Here is a 16,178-nt window from a genome sequence, read left to right on the forward strand (position 1 = left end):
CATTATATAGTTAAGGGAATCAATGCTCAGGACTCACTAGCTTGCTAATAGATTGAGGAGCTGAGATAACAAATTTTTTGATTTCAAAACGGTATGCCTGTTTTACTGTTTCCAGTTTTCCAGCTGACATGGGTTCATTTCATTTAGGTTATTCTACTAGCTATCATGTATAAAGGTAAGTAGATTAAAATTTTTAAAAAACAAGTTAACAGATAAAGCATTAACAACTCCCCATTTACAGCTGAGGATGTATTTTACAAAGTCATTCATATGTATATATGACAGAATCACAGTTAATCAGAAACTTTCACTAAGGTCTACTGGGTAGAGACCACTGTACTGGGGACCAAAGTTTCAGTTCACTTTACAGCTGTCCTAGTCTCTGCATTCTTTACAAATGCGTATATAACACTGAAAACCTCAAACTGCCTTAAGGCAGGCTCTGAGACTATTAAAGCTACTGGTGAAGTGACTCATACTAGCAAATATATGCATTTGGGTGTGTTGATTTCACACAGCAAAAAACAGACGTGGGCATGTTCCATAGCTCGGTTTGCTTTCTCTGGGAATTCTGAAACAAAAGGTCCTTCTCAAAAGGTTGTTTATACACTCTTTAGAGAAGACAAAATGCCCAACATGGCAGCTAGACACTCTCTCAAAACTGGAAAAAGTAATTTAAATCTTTTAGTACTTCTGTGTACAGTTTGTTTCTATCACTGTAACTAAGTTTCAATTTTTGCTTTGGAAACACACAAAGATAGAGACATTATGATTCCTCTGCATGGTCACAAAAGAATCTTATATTTCTAATTCCTACCATCTAGAGGTAACCTTTCTTTACTAATCTTATATGAATAAAGTATATTTTAACTGTGATGACAATACATTAAAATAAAAGGTACAGGTTGATTCAAATTCACCTTTTTTTCAATATACAAGTTTTACCACTGCTTAAACATTAAAATAACAGGAGGAACAAGAGGGTGAATAGGAGATAATAATCTGCTGAAAGCTAAAAATAATTCTTATTCATGAAAGACAATAAAAAGCAGTATATCCAGAATGTGGTTCAAGTGAAAAAATTCCCAATTTCAAATGTGTTTAGAAGCAGCTTCAACATGTTCATTTTTCCTTGTATCTGTTTTTTTAACTCAGCTTTGATGAACACATACATGATTTCCATTTGAAAGTTTAATACGTTATGGACAATGTAAGATAGACCAAAGAATATACAGACCTAGATTATTTCCATGCTTTGGAAAGATTGGACAGAGGGGTTAAGAACAACTATCTCTTACATTTGTGTGATTTCCAGAGAGTATTACTTGATTATGTTTGTAATGTTCAAGACTCATCCCAAAGGTCATGAATATTAATCTCATAAACAAAATTTCCTTAATTTTATATACAATTAAAGATTTTGTGATTTGTGATTAAGATTAAATCACAAAAAGATTTGTGATTAAGATTTTACATCCACATGTAGCCATATTTAAAAATCAAGAAACTGAATATATTATAAAAATATTCTCATAATCCTTTTGCTCATTGAATTTGTGACTTTATAAAACAAGAAACATTTCTTTGTTATTTGTCAAGTCATGGAGTGTTCAGTCAACAAAATAAGAAAGTTTGCAGACACCATGATTTAAAAATTAATTGAGCAACTAAAACACATATATTTTAAATATATAATCTTAGCATGTAGTACAAATGATTTTACTTGTATAAGTGTAATATCTAAAGATAAGTAGGTGTCCCAAGGCTGAGTGAATTAGTACTTACCTTGTGTTTTCACTGGGTCTGATATCTGGCTGGGATCACTAATTCCATATGCATTGGCAGCCCTCACAAGGAAAAGGTAAATCGCATTAGGTTTGAGTCCTTTAATGGCAAATGTTTCTGTTTTCACATTCTCCGCTACGGTCTGCCAGCTGCTACCAGATGCATGGCTATGGACAGATACATCAGTTAGAACATGCATATTTAATGGCAAATCAAAACAGAGAACTAGCAAACACCATCTTCGCTCTACCTGAAGGCTTCTATAATATAAGATGTTGGGGTTGCACCTGAATTCAAATTTGGTTGCCATGACAACGTTACTGTATTTCGGCTGACATCTGTAACTTCAGGTTTTGAGGGGGCACTAGGGATTAAATTTGGATCGGTGGGTCTTGGAGGCTGCACTGGAACTCCAAATTCTAACAAAGAAGAAAGAAATGAAAGATGCTTACACAGAGAAGCACATAAATGTAGATAAAATATCCATCCCCTACTTAGACTTCAAGACATCCACTTCATCTTTTTACCAGTTAGGAAACAACTACATTTCAAGCTTCACTTTTAGGTAAAATACTATCAAATTTACCTTGGACTTCAATGTAAGCACTCCACGTTGCTTCACCACTGGGGGTTGATGCAATGCATGTGTATCGACCAGTATCACCCAGCTGAGAAGACAAACCGAAAATAAACATTTGAAATACTCAAGAGCTCACTGGGCTGGAAAAAGAATTATATTTTGTATATGGCCCATGAATATGGATAGCTGCCTTAAAATGCACTAACCAGAAGCTTCCTCTTAATTTAACATGTTTTCATTGAATGTGAATTAAAATACTGCATAAAGATAAAAGACAAATTGTTATTCTAATTGTATGATAAATATATAGTATTTAAGTGCATTAACATCATCAATTTCTGCGTCAGGCACAGTACACGAGGTATATAACCTTAAATTCAAAGGGTTAATCTTTAATACTAATTTATATTTCATATTTACTAAGTCACATAGTAAGGCTAATAAAGTATAGCCAATGACTCTTCTTGCTGTTTCACATTTTACCTGAGTTACATCCACACGGATAAAGGAGATAAACAGATATTTAAAAGAAAATGGATAGACGCAAAATGATTTCTTCTTAAAGCATTCCCTCTTTTTTCTCATTTTATTTTTCTAACCTGTAACTTCAGGCAGTTTAACAAGTATAAAGTTAAACCCAAGCTAGAATGATGCTCTCTCCCCCTTCAGAAGACTGACTGCCAGAAAACAAACACAGGTCACATGCTCAACGGTAAAATCCTCAGTAGCATAATGAACCCATATACCTCTGCTTGAGGCAATAACTCTATCATCAAATAATATTGGATAAAGCAAGAATGCTGTCATTTTGTTCTGGCAAATGTAGTAACAAAGTCACAATCACTGTCACAAAAAAGTGCAACATATTAACTTTTGCAGCACATGAAATGAACTGCTATGTTGATCCAAAACTCCAAAGAAGCCACTCACAATAGGCAATAAAGCAATTGAAATTTATGTTTATTGCTGTCAAAGCTATTCTTTCATATGCCCCATGAGCTTGTCTCGTCTTGACCTAAAATGAAAAAGAAAAACCAAAACAAAACAATATAGTCCTGAAAAGAACATGTATGGGATGTGATGTCCTGGGAAGGTAAATGCCTAAATTGTTCCCACGAACCTGTGAGATTTCATCATTTCACATTCTGATTTGAAATGTACATTGAATCTATACACCGCTTTATCACTTTTGTTTGCATGTAGAGTGTTCTGTAATTGTGAAATGCTGAACCAAATATTCACAATAGAACTCTTGAAGTTTACAGCACATAATATAGTACTGGAAAATAACTTTGAAAAATGGAAGGAATGCATTATATCACTGCTTGGAAGGTATTTTTTTTTCTCCCACAAATTCTCATCCTTTTCTCCTCCATGTAAAACCTTACACTACTTGCCATGGGTTAAATTATGAGTCATATCACCAGAAATATACACAGAGAAGTGTCTGAAAGAATAAAGCATCAAATTAAACATATATTAATCATTTCATTATTTCTAGAAATTGAGGCTTCAACATTGGTTTGCTGGAGGCAAAAACAAAGTGGAACAAAATGGGAAACCCAGGGTGTCACAAGTTACCTTAGCATATCGGATCTGTAGTACTCCGGTCTCCAGCTGTTTGATTCGAGAGTCTTGGGTTGAAACAAGGACTCCATCCTTTCTCCACAGAATTGTGGGCACTGGACTGCCTGTGGCCACACAGCTGAGCACTAAAGTACCATCCACTGCTACAGTCTGATTCACAGGACCTTGTCGAATGACTGGGGGAGGTCGGTCTGCAATCACTGCCAGCAAAAACAACAGGAAATAGATTTCTGCAACTGGAAGCAATTTTCTAATCATCTGAGCAACAGCAGTTGCTCTAGGCTTTGAAACACACTAATTAAACAAGTAATTAAAGAAGGAGACATGCATTATTCAGAATGCATTTCTATGATGTACTGATTCAGAACATTAAAATGAGATACAATGTACCAACCACTGAGTAGGCTTGCTGCATTGTCCAGGGACCTATTTAAGAGTTCAGAGACTACATAAGGGTTGTGGATGGTGAAGATGTATGGTGGTGAGAAGTGGAGTACTGTGCTTTTTAAATTTTAAAATATGTAAAACACAAAATGACAACAAAAAACTATTTAGCCTAAGGAAATGTATGAGATAGATCTTCATAAATGAACCAAAGCCAACTTGACAATGGTTCTGTGTCCAACAGATAGAATGATGGTATCACACCAGCATGTTTGATAATTTTGTATCCGAAAACATGCTTTGGGCTTTGACAACTGACAAATAAATAGGATTGAGCTCTTTTGATATTGGGATTTTTTCTATTAAAATAGTACATGCTTAAACATATCTCAATACTAATAATTTCAGGGAAACTGGAAAACTGTCCAAAAATACTGTTGGTAGGTGGTAGTTCAGGTGATAAAGAATCTGCCTACAATGAGGGAGACCCAGGTTTGATCCCTGGGTCAGGAAGATCCCCTAGAGAAGGAAAGGACAATGCATTCCAGTATCCTTCCCTAGGAAGTCTCATGGACAGAGGAACCTGATGGGCTACAGTCCTTGGGGTCTCAAGACTTGGACAAGATTAGGGAGTAAACAATGACAAATCCAAAAATATAACTCAAGCTGATACTCTAACTCAGGAAATAACACACTTCTATATCAGAATTATAGGAATGGGAGGATGCTTTCACTAATTTTATTATCTTAACAGTTTTAATGTCCTATGGAAGGAAAGAATGGAAGGCAATGTTTACAAAACACAAATAAAATTATTTTTATTATATGAAAAAAATCTAAAAGTTTTATCTGAGACAATAAAATCATAATTTGGGGGAAAATCCACAGCAACTGCAGTGGAACGAGAATAAAGCCTGCATGAGAGAGATCTTCTATCCCTTGACCTTGGCAATTTAGGTGAAATTTCATAGATAGTTTTGTAAATGATTAACAAACAAAAAAAAGTTCATTTTTCATTATTAAACTTTAAAATTCTGAATATTCGTTTAAAATTTCTATGTCATGAGTATTCAAAAGACAACTCTAAGAAATTGCCTGCTTAAAGAAAACTAGTTGCCAGATTAACTAAATTTTGGATGCAACATTTTCAAGTCTGGATGTGTCACATTCAAAGTTTTATGCACCAAAGATTCTGCACAAGCTGGAGTCACACGTCAATTTGCTCCTCATTTATCATGCAATAATTATTAGTGTTGGGCATTCAATCTAAGAAAAACAAGAAAGCAAGAGAGTGAAATCAGCAACTGTGCATTTTTACTTCACCCTTCCAATTCTCTTCCATCTTTGGTTGCTAGTGTGAAATTTGTTAATACCGTAGGGGTGTATTAGAAGGCTGGAACTTGAAACTTGGCAGGAATGTTTCAGATACTCCACGGGTGAAAAATATAAGCCAATAATTCCTTTGCTTAGAGTTGTTTAATCTTTTCTACATTATCTGTTAAGTTTGGCTAAAATCAAATTAAATGCCCCTCCTGGTATGTATGAAAAAATAATGATAGTGTTTTATTGCACTGAGCTTTTTATAAGACTCTATCGCCTGTGCTCCCTTGATTCTAAGAATGAATGAATATTTATTTCTAGATATTAATTAAATTAGTAACAGAGTGGTTCTTTATAACTGATTATAATTAAGCCCAGTAGTGCAGTGGTTTACTTTCATAGTCTTGTTATATTTAGAAATAATTCAGTATCTGGGGATTTATTCAATTCTTTCTATCTTCACAGTTCTTTGATATTTGCCTCATATTTAGCATCCTTTGCATTTTCTTATCCTATCCCAACCCAGAATAATGATGTTGTTTCCCAGTTACTGATTTCTTCCTAGTTTACCTTGGGTGGTTTACAAAAATAAGCACGAAAAGAGGAGCAGGCTTGATTATCAGCCTATACCATCTGTCATGTGTCTTTAGGCAAGTTCTTTATATTACCTAAGTCTCTGGTTTTTATCTGTAATATGAGAATAATAATACTTGTTCTAACCAGCTCCAGGGATTGCTATCAAGATTTAAGTGGAATAATAAATATTCCATGTGCTTTGCTAATTGCAAAAAGCTAGACATTTATATGAATTGTGAAATCACCACTTACCCTTTTCTATAAAATAGTAAGATGCAAATCAGAGGCAAAAAAGTATCATTAAAGCAATTTTATATTTTTAGGTAAGACAACGCAATATGTTGGTGTCACAGATTAGAATAAAACACTGATAAAACATCTAAAGTTACACAAACTAAAGTGCATGGCACATTTACAAATCAATCCTAAATTTAGGATTTCTGAGAAAAACTTCAAATAGTCTAATAGCTCACATTTGGATTATTAGTATGAATTATCAGGTAGTAAAGCAGGATGTGTAAGAAACAGAAATATGATTTAAAGAAAGTAAGTGCATGGACTTTGGAAACAGAAGGATTCAGCAGTGTAAAATGAAAATGTTCCATATCTGTGCTCTTTAATATAGAAACCAAGAGCTTCAAGTGGCTACTGAGCACCTGGGTGTGGCTGGTGTGATTGAGGAACTGGATGTGTAACTTTAAGTAATTTTAATTGTTATTTAAATAGCCTCATGCGGCAGGTGGCTACTGTACTGGATGGTGCAAACTTTTGTTTTAAATCTCAGTTCTGCTAGCTAGCTAGTATCTGAAGGCTCTGGGTATATCTTTTTTTTTTTTTAATTAGTCTATCTTTATTGGAGTATGGTTGCTTTCTGATATTGCGTTAGTTTCTACTGTACAGCAAAATGCATCAGTCATACATACACATATACCCCCTCTCTTTTGGACTTCTTCCCATTTGGGTCACCACAGAGCATTAAGTAGAGTTCCCTGTGGTATACAGTAGGTTCTCATTAGTTACCTATTTTATACGTAGAATCAATAGTGTATATGTATCGATCCCAATCTCCCAGTTGCTCCTATCCCCACTCCCCCCTTGGTATCTGAGTAAAACACATGTCACATATTAATGTAGAATCAACAAAAATGGAGTAGATGGTATTACTTGCAAGGCAGGAATAGAGACAGAGACATAGAAATCTGGGTGTGTCTTTTTACCATTCTCTGCTGCAGTGTTAGGTTTGAAATGATTGATCCGTTTAAAGTTACTAGCATAGTGCCTGGCACAAAGGAGACATTAGATAACTATAACTGCTGATTTTAATTATCAGTATAGTGGTGCTGGTGCTGGTGCTGGTAGTGGTGCTGGTTCCAGCAGTGTAACGGGTGATATATCCCTAGTTTTCCACATGTTCAGTGAAAGATTTAAAGACCCTAAATATAAAGCTATAACATCAGAGGTAATATTTTTGTCACCTCAAAAAATAATCAAAAAGTCTATGTTAATACATATAAATATAGTCATAAGATAACCTTAAGTGAGAAAGAGTATAGAATAACACACGTGCACTGACTAGTTTGAGTATGCAAAATTACATCTATACACCAACAAACAGGGCATCCCAGGTGATGCTAGTGGTAAAGAACCTGCCTGTCAACGCAGGAGATGAGACATAAGAGACTCGGGTTCAATCCCTGGGTCAGGAAGATCTGCTGGAGGAGGAAATGGCAACCTACTCCAGTATTCTTGCCTGGAGAATCCCCAGGGACACAGCAGCCTGACAGGCTGCAATCCATAGGGTAGCAAAGAGTCAGACATGACCGAGGTGACTTAGCATGCAGACCAGCAAACGTTAAGAGTCATATATCACAATTGCCATCAGTTTGCAAAACATATCTCAAATACCTGAAGGCTGTAAACGATTATCTCATTTCAGCAATTAGGAAGCTGAAACACTGGAAGCAATTGGCAAATAGCTAGTAATTGGAAAACTAACCCTCTATCCACTGTATATCAATAACTTCTGAGAGATTTATGCAAGCGATTTTAGATTTTATATATCACTCAGTCACCACTAACTACTTATTCTTACTTTTTAGTAATAAAGAGAAGAAGCATTTTCAATTAAATAGGTGACATGAATTTCTATGTTCCTGAGTCAAATGTGACTAGGTGTAGGCCTCAGGTGCAGAGAAATAGCACTTCAAAGACAATTATGCTCTACCATAGTCTCTGCCTCATGCTTTGTTCTGCCTTTGCCTTTGTTCTGTTTGCAAACAATAAAGAGAAAAAGATGAGAAACTAAAATCAAGTAGTATCCAGAAAATACTCTGCCTATTATCTCTCTTCTTGATTTGGTAATATGTAAATAAGGCCATGGTTTTTCCAGTGGCCATGTATGGATGTGAGAGTTGGACTACAAAGAAAGCTGAGCGCCAAAGAATTGATGCTTTTGAACTGTGGTGTTGGAGAGGACTCTTGAGAGTCCCTTGGACTGCAAGGAGATCCAACCAGTCCATTCTAAAGGAGATCAGCCTTGGGTGTTCTTTGGAAGGAATGATGTTAAAGCTAAAACTCCAATACTTTGGCCACCTCCATGCGAAGAGTTGATTCACTGGTAAAGACCCGGATGCTGGGAGGTATTGGGGACAGGAGGAGAAGGGGATGACAGAGGATGAGATGGCTGGACGGGCATCACCGACTCGATGCACATGAGTTTGAGTGAACTCCGGGAGTTGGTGATGGACAGGGAGGCCTGGCAAGCTGTGATTCATGGGGTCGCAAAGAGTCAGACACGACTAAGTGACTGCAATGAACTGAAGTGAAATATTGATATTGTCAGCACACACAATAGGTACAGCTTACCTATAAAGAATGAGTTCATAGTTGGAGGTTATCTGTACAATGTTTATGGACTCCAAAACAAACAAAACTAAAAATTTGGTACCACCACAGCAAATACAAAACCACCCAAAATCTCCCCAGAGATTTTAAGATGAAACAGGACATTTAGTTTTAGAAGTGAACTGGCTACTAGGGATGAATCCCAAATCCACAAATTTAAGGGTTTTGTTTTCTTTTAGTTTAGCAGAAGTTGATATGCTTGATCTATTCTCACATATAACCCTTCATGATAAAGCCATGTCAAAGGCACTTAGAAAGTCTTGCTTTCAATTATGAGAATAGTAAGGGATATTTCCTTGGAAGGAAAATTATGACCAACCTAGATAGCATATTGAAAAGCAGAGACATTACTTTGCCAACAAAGGTCCATCTAGTCAAGGCTATGGTTTTTCAAGTGGTCATGTATAGATGTGAGAGTTGGACTGTGAAGAAAGCTGAGTGCTGAAGAATTGATGCTTTTGAACTGTGGTGTTGGAGAAGACTCTTGAGAGTCCCTTGGACTCCAAGGAGATCCAACCATTCCATTCTAAAGGAGATTAGCCCTGGGTGTTCTTTGGAAGGAATGATGGTAAAGCTGAAACTCCAGTACTTTGGCCACCTCATGCAAAGAGTTGACTCATTGGAAAAGACTCTGATGCTGGGAGGAATTGGGGGCAGGAGGAGAAGGGGACAACAGAGGATGAGATGGCTGGATGGGATCACTGACTCAATGGATGTGAGCTTGAGTGAACTCCGGGAGTTGGTGATGGACAGGGAGGCCTGGCAAGCTGCAATTCATGGGGTCGCAAAAAGTCAGACACGACTGAGTGACTGAACTGAACTGAACTGAAGGGATATTTGAAAATACTTTATCATAGTTTCCTTTGGCCATTTTTCATGTACATCCTTACATACAAGTTGCTTTATAAAGTTGCAATCATAAACATATTTTCAAATCTATGTTCTACTTTTTCTAAATATTGATTATATCAATCATTATCAAATTCATTATGTGTCTTCACAGTCATCATTGAATAGCTCTAATACACTTAAGAAATTGTAAAAACATTTTGAAAGTGAAAGTGGGTCAGTCATAACCAACTCTTTATGACCCCATGGACCATACAGTCCATGGAATTCCCCAGGCCAAAATACTGGAGTGGGTAGCCTTTCCCTTCTCCAGGGGATCTTCCCAACCCAGGGATCCACCCCAGGTCTCCTGCATTGCAGGTGGATTATTTACCAGATGAGCTACAAGGGAAGCCCCCAAAACATTTTAGGTCATCCTAATTTATTGGAGTCAGTAGATATATAATGTATATCATACACAATGTTAAGAATGTGAACTTTTGAGTGAGATGGCCTGAATTTTGAAGTATGTCTTAATCAACAGCTAGCTGTTCATTCCTTCCTTCTTTGTTACAACTACTTATTTAAAAAAAAAAATATCTAGTAAGTGTCTACCATGTGTCAGACCTTGGTGGATACAGTGTATATATTTGATTTGATTGGACAGAAATATTCCCTAAGTCAGAAGACTCGGATTGTTAAGATGTTAATTCTTAAATTGTTTAACAATTAAATTGGAATCAAAACTAAAATTCTGATTTCTTTGTCTGCCTAGCATATTAGGTTGTGTATGTATATCTGTATGTGTGTGTGCATTATGTGTATGGAAATTGACCAGTTTTAAAATCTTTATTGAAAAATGAAGAAGACCTGTAACAGCCAACCTAAAACATGAGAAACAAAGTTGGAGACTTTACCAGTTTGTAAGGTTTACTATAAAGCTATAAAAATTAAGATCACAAATACTGGCATAAATAACTGGAATATAACAGAGAAAATAGAAGTAGGTTACTACATTTCTGGGGCCTTCCCTCATAGCTCAGTTGGTAAAGAATCCACCTGCAATGCAGGAGACTTGGTTTGTTTCCTGGGTTGGGAAGATCTGCTGGAAAAGGGATAGGCTACCCACTCCAGTATTCTTGGGCTTCCCTTGTGGCTCAGCTGATAAAGAATCTGCCTGCAATGTGGGAGACCTGGGTTTGATCCCTGGGTTGGGGAGGTCTGCTGGAAAAAGGAAAGGCTACCCACTCCAGTATTCTGGCCTGGAGAATAGTCCATGGGGTCGCAAAGAGTCAGACACGACTGAGTGACTTTCACTTTCACTACGTCTATGTTCATTTGAATTATGATTAACATGCCACTGAAATTCACCGGGCAAAGGATTGCCTTTTCAGTAACTGATGCTGAAATATTTAGGATCCATATAAGGGAAGAAAAGGAATTTTGACCCTTATTTTATACCATACACAAAGATTAGTTAAAGATTAACAACTTAAATGTCAAACATACAGACAATGAAGATTCCAGAAAAAAACAGGTGAATATCCTCATGATCTTAAGGTAGACTAGGGAACTAAAAGGCCAAAGCACAGGAGAAAAAAATAATACACTGGTTCTCATTAGAATTAATTTTTATGCCTTAAAATCATCATTAAGCAAATGACTGGGAATAAATATTTACAATACATATATCAGACTAAGATATAGCCAGACTACATGTGAAAATGGAAAAAAAGAAAAAAAAAAAAAGAGAAAGAGAGAAATGAGTAGAGTACATGCATCCCCGAAAAGGCAAACCAGGATAATCGAGTGCATATGCCCACCCGTAGTCTTCTACAGAAACATTTAGCTTTATTAATAAATGTCCTGAATTGAAAATAACCCATCAATAGAAGAGTACATAAATAAACATAAATAAATTGTGAGCTACTTATACAGTGGAATACTATACAGCAACAAAAAGAGTGCATATGTATATTTTTATGTATATATACATGTGTATATACAAGTACTCTCCAGTGTTTGAAAGTTCACTATGAGCCAGTTTGCTTTTATGAGGGCTTCCCTGATGGTTCAGTTGGTAGAGAATCCGCCTGCAATGCAGGAGATTCTGGTTCGATTCCTGGGTTGGGAAGATGTCCTGGAGAAGGGAAAGGCTACCCACTCCAGTATTCTGGCCTATAGAATTCCATGGACTGTATAGTCCATGGGGTGGCAGAGTCAGACATGACTGAGTGACTCACTTTTTTTGCTTCTATGAAAGACCCATATTAATATAGGGCTTCCTAGGTGTCTCAGTGGTAAAGAATCCTCCTGCCAGTGCAGGAGATGTGGGCTTGTTCCCTGGGTCAAGAAGATCCCCTGGAAAGGGAAATGGCAACTCACTCCCAGTACTCTTGCCTGGGAAATCCCATGGACAGAGAAGCCTGGCAGGCTATCGTCCATGGAGTCACAAGGAGTCTGACATGACTGAGCACGCAGGCGTGCACATTAGTGTATTTGCTCATTAACTGAAATAAATCTGAAGTGCATTTTCAGTTTTATGAAAAGAAATAATTATTTCCTCACTTTATGCCATTTCTACTTATATTTCTGTTTCATAGGAATGTTCTATTTTCAAAGAGCAGAGGAAATCTGTTTGTATATACTTTTTATATATTTATATGCTTACTTATATTTCCTTTTCTTCTACTGCTTTCCATCTAATGGTTTGGAGATTTTCTCTATTGTTATTCAGTCTGGAAGTCATGTCCAACTCTTCAACCACATTGACCACAGCACATCAGGCTTCCCTGTCCTTCACTATCTCCAGGAGTTTGCTCAAATTCAGATTTCTCTATTATTGCATCTTTATATTTGGCATTAATTAATCATGCTTAGAAGAGTTGATAAACAGAACAAAAACTTGCTCATCTTGAGTTGTGAGAAGGATCTGTCAACAATTCATCTTATCTTCATGATTTGGAAGAAAGAAAAAGGATGATGTTTTATACCAAGAGATTTTAAAATATTTTTTTATTTTTCAAAACATGGACACAGTCCTCTGTATAACTATTCAGTGTAAACTTTCCTTGTATAATTGCCATGCTTTTATGAATCTAATTTGATGCAAGAAATTTCATATAGCCTAGTTAAAATAAAAATGATTTTACATTTAATCACTTTTATCTTTATCCTTTTAGCCTTATATCAAAATTACTGTAAGAAAGGATACAAAGTTGAAAATAAGTGTGCTTACTGGTATTCTCTTTCGAAACTAAGCCAAACTTTGCCATTTTGAAATAAAATGCTCTACTTTACCATCGGTAACTTCCAAATATGCTTTTGTGATGATACTTCCGGCAACATTCAAAGTCTGGCAGATATAATAACCAACATCAGATCGCTGGACATTAGTAATAGTGAGGTCACCAGTCTGGGAGACTGAAAAACGGCTGGATGACTGTGGTGGCTGATATGAGAAAAGCAGATTCTAGAACCCAGAATTTGGGAGGAAAGAATAATAAGTTAATTGCTAGTTTCCAACATGTTTTTATGTTTTATATATTTATAAACAGATACATAAATAGCAGCAGCAGCACATGAATATTTATACATACACAAATATATGTATGAAAATAAACTAAATATTCTCTATCACATACCAACATAGACAGAGGTACACACACACATACAAATGAACAAAGTTTAATCATCTAAACTTAAATGGGGTTATTTGAAAATTTAAATGAATTCTAAACATTGATAGATGTCTTTATAATTTCAATGTCAAACAATACTATTTATAAAAGAATATGAAATACTATTAGAGTTAAATGTTTTACATGTTTCAGCAAAACAGACTTAAAACTTTTGTTTCACATAGATGCGACTATTAGAATTCTAAACATTAAATCTTTTAATATATAAACAACATTAAAATTTAAACACATTCCAACAAATTAAGTTTAAGGATATCATTTTGGTACCATCACAAGAATCTCTGTTACCTGTCCATTATAAAAGTTCAGTAATCTCTATCAAATTGCCAAGTTTCTTGTTTTTCTGGTGAAATGGTGAGCATATCTATCATAGATTTTTAAATTCAAATACTGAATTTAAGAATTCATAATGGAGTTTTATTTCTGCAGAAAGTCTTCTTAAAAACAAACTCTAGACAATATGTGATGTTACTTGGTGGTACAAATTTCTCTCTATGAATCTAAACATCTTGCTCATTGGAAGGAGTATACACTTCATGAAAAGTAACATGTGGTATCATTCTTTTTCATGAAATAAATAATATCAACATTTCTTCTAATCAAAAAAATTTGTTACTTTTTAAAAATTTTAGGTGCCTTTTAACATGTATCACTTATAAAAGCTTAACTACTAGTGCATGGATATGTATTCAAAAACAAAATATTAAGAAATAGTGAGTTATTAAATCATACCAAACCAAATCAAAAATTATTTCAAATATGATATAGATATTAGATGAAAATGAATGATCTATTTAAATAATTAAGTGGATCATTTAAATATTATTCTACTAAGAAGATCTGCTAGTGGATTTACTCTTATTGATACACAGATATTCGTGTATAATATACTTTCAATTCTTCGTGTTCTACTAAAATATTTTTTCTCATCTTTAATCTGCTGTCAGCAAATTTTGTCCTTTGAGGCCCAGTGAAATGTGTTAGAACCAACCAAGATATCAGAACTCAAGTAATAGCCTCCGTACCATAATCAAGTTGATATTTGCTACGAAAGTGAAAATAAAAGTTAACTTGATGGCACGGTATACAAATTATTAGTGAGTACAGTCAGTAAATTACCTCCATGTAATTTTTATGAACATAGTAGAAGTAAGATCAGAAGACAACACCCTCAAGGTTGATTTAAACAAAAAAATAAAAGAGGTTAGGAATAATTTTATTAAAAATGAATGAGAATAATTTTCACAAGTATCAGAAATATGTAAAGGAAGATTGTGTTCATTTGTTGAAGAACTCCTATTATGTTTAAAGTGAAAGTGTTTCAAAATTCTCTCTTTAATAAGCTGAAGTTCAAAAGGAAACAATTTTTAAGAGCACAGGTCTCTATATTCAAGCTTCACTGTATATACAAAATTCTGATTTATAAAAAGGCGTGGAGAGTAGGACTTGACAGCAAAAGTGATCACATGTTATAGTTTTCAAAGAATTAAAATATACTGAATTATATCCAATATAACATCTATGCTAAAGAGAAGTTCACATAGTTTGATGAATCTTTAATTGATAGATATATGATAGATAAAACATAAAGAAGAATACACTTCAGATTCCTAGTGCTTTCAGAGAAATGGCACTAACATTATCTCTGTTTTAAATGTGTGCAAATCTATTTTAAAATATAATTACAATTATCTGAATAAGAAAAGTTAAAACTAACTGAATTCACTTGAGAAAAAAGTATTTTTTTTAATGTGGTTGAATTGAAAATAAAGGAAATAAATTGGAAAATGGAAATAAATTGGGAATGAATTTTCATGATTAAACAATTACTATTCTCTGTACCACCCGGTATACCAAAACTAGGCAGGAAAAATCTGAGAATTAAAATTCTGTTTTACTGTTGAAATATTCAGGTCACTCAGAGATGTCTCAGTTCTCTTAAAGCAACAGCTATGTGACTAAATCATTTCTTGCTTTTTCTTATCTATGTGGCATTTCACCTGTGCTGACTGAAATATTAGAACAAGGTCATACCTGACTCCCCTCTCTCCTCCAGAAGATAGCTGGTTGGGGATTTCCTGTTGCTTCACACTGGAAAGTGACCGTTCGTCCCAAGGCAACCACCTGGTCACGAGGTTTCACAACAAAATGTGGAGGTTCTGAAGGAAATGAAACAGATTACCCTGAATCAAAAGCATGTAGTCACTGTCCTAATTGAGACAATCTGCTGATATTCCAAGTGCTACCATTAACTTATATCACTTGTTATGTACTATCTAGATAATGCATCAATTCTCACCCTTAATTCAACTGAAGCTAAATTGTTAACTGCATATTTATAGAGTGGAATCTGGGTAGTTTTGTAAAGAAGGTTTTTTTTTTTTTTTAAATTACCTGATCTTCTAAGATGAACTTCAATGTTAAAAAGACTTCTTGAGCTACAATTTGACCCTTTACGGCAACATATACTCTAAATTTGTATGAACAAATATTTCTTCTCATTTAGAGCTGCT

General features: G+C 35.1%; 1 protein-coding gene across 1 annotated transcript in view; it reads right to left on the minus strand.

Annotated features, from left to right (window-relative positions):
* The window catches only part of ROBO1 (roundabout guidance receptor 1), a 452,203-nt gene that overhangs the window by 73,429 nt on the left and 362,596 nt on the right, over nt 1-16,178 (minus strand). The window contains exons 8-13 of the mRNA XM_069578675.1: nt 15,700-15,824; nt 13,265-13,436; nt 3,947-4,152; nt 2,372-2,453; nt 2,036-2,204; nt 1,786-1,952 (exon numbers count right to left, since the gene is read on the minus strand). Of these exons, the coding sequence (XP_069434776.1) occupies nt 1,786-1,952; nt 2,036-2,204; nt 2,372-2,453; nt 3,947-4,152; nt 13,265-13,436; nt 15,700-15,824 (921 nt within the window). The remainder of the gene's footprint in view (nt 1-1,785; nt 1,953-2,035; nt 2,205-2,371; nt 2,454-3,946; nt 4,153-13,264; nt 13,437-15,699; nt 15,825-16,178) is intronic.

Source organism: Ovis canadensis, chromosome 1 (genome assembly GCF_042477335.2).
Source record: "Ovis canadensis isolate MfBH-ARS-UI-01 breed Bighorn chromosome 1, ARS-UI_OviCan_v2, whole genome shotgun sequence".
Classification (NCBI taxonomy): Eukaryota; Metazoa; Chordata; class Mammalia; order Artiodactyla; family Bovidae; genus Ovis; species Ovis canadensis.